At 35.9% G+C, this 6,121-nt stretch overlaps 1 protein-coding gene across 1 annotated transcript in view; it reads left to right on the top strand.

Annotated features, from left to right (window-relative positions):
- The window catches only part of SCTR (secretin receptor), a 79,046-nt gene that overhangs the window by 14,403 nt on the left and 58,522 nt on the right, over positions 1–6,121 (top strand). Inside the window, exon 2 of the mRNA XM_025039559.1 lies at positions 951–1,071. Coding sequence (XP_024895327.1) covers positions 951–1,071 — 121 coding nt within the window. The remainder of the gene's footprint in view (positions 1–950; positions 1,072–6,121) is intronic.

Here is a 6,121-nt window from a genome sequence, read left to right on the forward strand (position 1 = left end):
ATGAAAAGAACAAACTAATCAAAAACAGACTTACAAATATAATGGACAATTTGGTGACAGATGGAGGGAAGTGGAGGTTTGGGGGCTGGGAGAATAGGGCGAAGGGTTAAAGAAGTACAAATTAGTAGCTGATGGATGGTCATGGGGATGGGGAGCATGGCATAGGGAATGCAGTTAGCATTAATACATTGGCTAGGTGGAGGGTCAGGGGAGGGAGGGAGCAATTAGGAGGATCATTTTACAAACTATATAGATAGCTAACCAATGTACTGTATACTTGAAACTAATGAAAATAAATAATTTTTTTTTAAAAAGTAAAGTAGTTCAATTTATTGACCTTTTCAGTTGTTCATTCATTCACTCACAACATTATCAAGTCTCAGGCACAAATGAAAGAGTGATGCTATCTATGCTTTAGAAATATATGCTTTAGAAATCTACTCTAGAAAGAGCTAGGAAACCAAGACTCTGTGTCAGTCCCTCCTCAGCCCTCCTGTCGAACTCCTCCTCCCTGCAGTTGCTGTTGGTCTGGGTTGTACATACATTCTCCTCTATGGGACAGGGAAGTGATTATGTGTAGGTTTCAAAGTCCTTGTCTGAACCAAACTAAGCTTTCAAAATCTCAGAAATAAACACAGGTAGAGTGGAATACATGAAGACCTATAGGCTAATCATAAGTTATCCAGAAAGCAAATAACTTGTTGGACTCGGAAGCCTTGATAAACTTAAGGGCAAGACTTGCAGTGGACAAGCTATAGATTGTTGTTCTAAACTCTCCCAGGGCTGGCTGCCTGCACCTCACTATAGACTAGGAGATCCTCGCAGGCAGCGGCTTTGCCTCCCTGATATTGAATCCCCCTTGTCCAGCCTCGTTCTTGATCACAGGAAGTCCTTATGTGGCAAAATCAACTTAGTAGCGACGATGAACATTCTTGATTTTGGATTTGCAGGTCAGAACCCTCCCTCGACTGTGTGATGTGCTACAAGTGCTGTGGGAGGAACAGGACCAGTGCCTGCAGGAACTCTCCAAAGAGAAGACAGGAGACCTGGGCATGGAGCAGCCAGCCCCAGGTACATAGCCCACCTTAGTCTACTCTTGATGTGGATTCTGTCCAGTCCCACTGGGTCAGGGGAAGCTTGTCCTCTGGGCCAGGTTGGGGATATGAGGGGCTGGACCTCTTTATTCATTCAGATAACCTGCTGGAGGGAAAGGTCTAGAGTGATCCTGGTGATCAGTCTATGCACACCCCCAAAAGCCAGCTCATTACCACTCTTCCTTTCCCTGGGCTTGTGCACACAGCCAGTGATTTTTTACCATTAGCTTCTGCATGATGACTTCACCAAAGTAAGAGTTTGGTAAGAATTACTTGTCAAAGTAGTGTAACTCCCATCCATTCCCTCACCTCCACTGCTAGTTTAATGAGTGAGGTAGTCAGAAAGGCAGACTGAGTTCAAAAAAATTAAAAATAAAACCAGGAACCCCATGTTGGCTGACACTCACTGGCTGTGCGATGATGGACAAATTATTTAACCTGAACCTTGGTTTCCTGATCTATAAAATGGAGATGATAATGTCTACTTCAGAATTATAATGAAACAGAAATAAGGTTTGTTAAATACAGGTGTTTCTTGAACATTATTAATTTAAATATAGTTGTTACTAATCAAAACTTTAAATGGTACTAATCTGATATTTAAATGTTAATTTTATTTCTAGTCCCTTCCTTAACTTATGTTCTTTGTTTTCCCTCATCTAAGGGCAAGGATGGGTTGCGTTAAGAAAAGGATCCATTACAAGTGCTCAAATAATGACTTGTACACATAATAGTAGCACTAGTTACAATAGCCAAGAGGTGAAAACAACCTAAGTGTCTGTCAACTGATGGTTGGATAAACAAAATGTGGTGTACATACAATGAAATATTTTTCATATTAGAAAGGAGTGAAGTACTGATATATGCTACAACGTGGATAAATCTTGAAATGTGTTAAGTGAAAGAAGCCAGTTATAAAACATCATGTATTGTATAATTCCATTTATTTTAAATTTTAAATAATTTTTAATTTTTAAATCACAGTTGATATACAATATTATATTAGTTTCAGGTATACAACATAGTGATTAGACATTTATATAACTTATGAAGTGATCACCCTGATAAATCTAGTACCCATCTGACACCAAGCATAGTTATTACAATATTATGGACTATAATATTATAATATACTATACATATTCCCTGACTATTTTGTAACTACCAATTTGTACATCTTTTTAAATTTTCTAAATTTTTATTATGGTGACATTTTAACGAAATCTAGTAGTTTCAAGTGTACAATTCAACAGTAAGGCATACACATATCACATTGTGTGTTCACCACCCATAGTTAGATTTCTTTCTGTTACCACATATTTAACTCCTTTCACCTCCCCCATCCCCTCTTCCCCCTACCCTCTGGTAACCACTAGTCTATTGTCCGTGTCCACGAGTCTCCCTTTGTTTGTCCTGTTCATTTGTTGCTTTTAGGTTTATATCCCACATATAAGTGATATCATGTGATTTTCAACTTTTTTGTCTAGCTTATTTCGCTTAGCATGATTATCTCGAGGTCCATCCACGTTGTCGAAAATGACAGTATATCATCTCTTCTGATGGCTGAGTAATATTCCACTGTATATATGTGCTGAGTAATATTCCACTGTATATATGTGCCACAGCTTCTTTAATCAATCATCTATCATAGGACACAGTGGAGAAAGGAAAGCCTCGTCAATAAATGGTGCTGGGAAAACTGGAAAGCCATCTGCAAAACTAGACTGCTGTCTATCACCACACACCAAAATTAATCCAAAATGGATTAAGGACCTGAATATAAGACCTGAAACAGTAAATTATATAGAAGAAAACATAGGAATGAAACTCGTGTACCTTGGACTTAAAGAGGATTTTATATTGCATTTTCGGTTGCTTCCATGTCCTGGCCACTGTGAGTAATGCTGCTATGAACATCAGTGTGCAAATATCTTTTTGGATATGGGTTTTCAAGTCTTTGGGGTTCATACCAAGTAGAGGGATTGCTGGACATATGGTAGATTAATTCTTAGTTTTTTGAGGAAACTCCATACTGTTTTCCATAGTGGCTATACCAATTTGCAATTCCATTAACAGTACACAATGGTTCCCTTTCCTCCACATCCTCACCAGACTTGTTATTTGTTGATTTGTTTGATGATAACCATTCTGACAGGTATGAGATAATATTTCATGTGTTCTTAACTTGCATTTCTCTGATAATTAATGATCTTTAGTATCTGTCTATTGGCCACCTGAATGTCCTCTGGAGAAATGTCTATTCAAGTCCACTGGCCATTTTTTAAATAAATGTTTGGTATCTTTAGGTGTTGAGTTGTATGAGCTCTTTATAAATTTTGGGTATTAATTCCTTATCGAATATATCATTGGTAAATACCTTCTCTCATTTAGTATGGTTAGTATGGTCTCTTAGTTTTGTTGATGGTTTCCTTTGCTGTGCAAAATTGTTTTTAGTTTGCTGTTGTCCCATTTTTTATTTTCTTTTGTTTCCCTTGCCCAAGGAAATATATCAGAAAAAAATATTACTAAGATCGGTGTCAGAGAGTTAAGTGCCTCTGTTTTCCTCCAGAGTTTTATCTTCTTGGGTCTTACATTTAAGCTTTCAATCCATTTTGAGTTTATTCTTGTATATGGTATAAGAAGATGGTCCAGTTTCGTATTTTTTGCATGTATCTGTCTAGTTTTCCCAACACCATTTATTGAATAGACTGTCTTCCCCCTACTGTATATTCTTGCCTTGGGCCAGGACATGGAAGCAACCGAAAATGCAATATAAAATCCTCTTTAAGTCCAAGGTACATGAGTTTCGTTCCTATGTTTTCTTCTGTATAATTAATTGTTTCAGGTCTTATATGCAGGTCCTTAATCCATTTTGGATTCATTTTGGTGTGTGGTGATAGACAGCAGTCTAGTTTCATTGTTTTGCAGGTGGCTTTCCAGTTTTCCCAGCACCATTTATTGACGAGGCTATCTTTTCTCCACTGTATGTTTTTGGCTCTTTTGTCAAAAATTATTTGCCCATATACACATGGGTTTACTTCTGGACTCTTGATTCTGTTCCACTGATCTTTGTGTCTGTTTTTCTGCCAATATCATGCCATTTTGATTATTGTCTCTTTGTAGTATAATTTGAAGTCAGGCAGAGTGATGCCTCCAGCCTCATTCTTTTTTCTCAGGATGGCTTTGGCAATTCAAGGCATTTTGTGCTTCCATACAAATCTGACGATTTTTTGTTCTATTTCTTTAAAAAATGCCGATGGGATTTTGATGGGGGAGTGCATTAAATCTGTATAATGATTTAGGTAATAAAGTCATTTTTACTATGTTGATTCTTCCAATCCAAGAATGAGAATATCTTTCTTTTTCTTTGTATCTTTAATAGAGTCTTGTAGTTTTCATTACATAGGTTCTTCACTTGTTCTGTTAGATTTATTTCTAGGTATTTTATTCTTTCTGTTGAAATTGCAAAAGGAATTATTTTTTCCACTTCTTTTTCTGACACTTCATTATTAGAGTATAGGAACACTATAGATTTTTGAACATTGATTTTATATCCAGAAACTTTACTATATTTGCTTAGTGTTCTTGTGGAGTCTTTAGGGTTTTCTATATAGAGAATGATGTCATCCACAAATAGTGACTGTTTGACTTCTTCATTTCCTATTTGGATGCCGTTTATATCTTTCTCTTGCCTGACTGCACTCTCTAGACCCTCCAATGTTATATTGAAGAACAGCGGCGATGTTCCTGATCTTAGAGAGAAGGTTTTTAGTTTTTCACCATTAAGAATAATGTTGGCTGAGGGTTTGTCATTTATGGCCTTTATTATGTTAAGGTACTTTCCTTCTATACTGATTTTGTTAAGTGTTTTGATCATAAATAGATGCTATATCTTATTGAAGGCTTTTTCTGCATCTATTGATATGATCATATGATTATTATTTTTTAATTTATGTGGTGTATCACATTAATCGATTTGCATATGTTGAACCATCCCTGTGCCCTTGGGATGAAGCCCACCTGATCATGGTGTATAATCTTTTTAATATGTTGCTGTATTCAGTTCGCTAGTATCTTATTTAGGATTTTTAATATGTTGTTGTATTCAGGTCACTAGTATCTTATTTAGGACTTTTTGCATCTGTGTTCATGAGAGATATTAGTCCGTAGTTTTCTTTTTTTTGTGTATCTTTACCAGGTTTTGGTATCAGGGTAATATTGGCCTCATAAAATGAGTTAGGAAGTATTGCCTCCTTTTAGATTTTTTGAAAGTGTTTGAGGAGAATAAGTATTAAATCTTCTTTGAATGTTTTGTAGAATTCTCTGGTAAAGCCATCTGGTCCTGGACTTTTACTTTTTGGTAGGTTTTTGATGATTGTTTCAATTTCTATACTGCTCATCGGTCTATTTAGATTTTCCAGTTCTTCTTTATTCAGTCTAAGAAGGTTGTTTCTTTTTTATGTACTGGTCCATTTCTTCTAGGTTATTAAATTTGGTGTTATGTACATTTTCATTTCTTGTATGATATGTTGTATTTCTGCAATGTCTGTCATAATTTCTCCTCTTTCATCCCTGATTTTGTTTATTTGTGTTCTTTCTCTTTTTTCGTTAGTGAGTCTAGCCAGGACTTTGTCAATATTATTAACCTTCTCAAAGAACCAGCTCTTTGTTGCATTTATTTTTTCTATTTTTTTTGTTTTGTTTTCAATTTCATTTAATTCTGCTCTAATTTTGATTATTTCTTTCCTTCTGCTGACTTTAGGCTTCATTTGTTCTTCTTTTTCCTAGTTTTTTTAAATGAAGTATTAGGTTGTTTATTTGGGCTTATTCTTGTTTTTGAGGTAGGCCTATAAAGATATGAACCTTCCTCTTATCACCACTTTTGCTGTGTCCCAAAAGTTTTGATATGTTGTACTATCATTATCATTCGTTTCTGTATATCTCTTGATCTCTCTTTTTATTTCTTCTCTGACCCAGTCATTCTTCAGTAGCATGTTGTTTAATCTCCATGTATTTGTGGTTCTTGC

Source organism: Pteropus alecto, unplaced genomic scaffold (genome assembly GCF_000325575.1).
Source record: "Pteropus alecto unplaced genomic scaffold, ASM32557v1 scaffold3, whole genome shotgun sequence".
Lineage (NCBI taxonomy): Eukaryota > Metazoa > Chordata > Mammalia > Chiroptera > Pteropodidae > Pteropus > Pteropus alecto.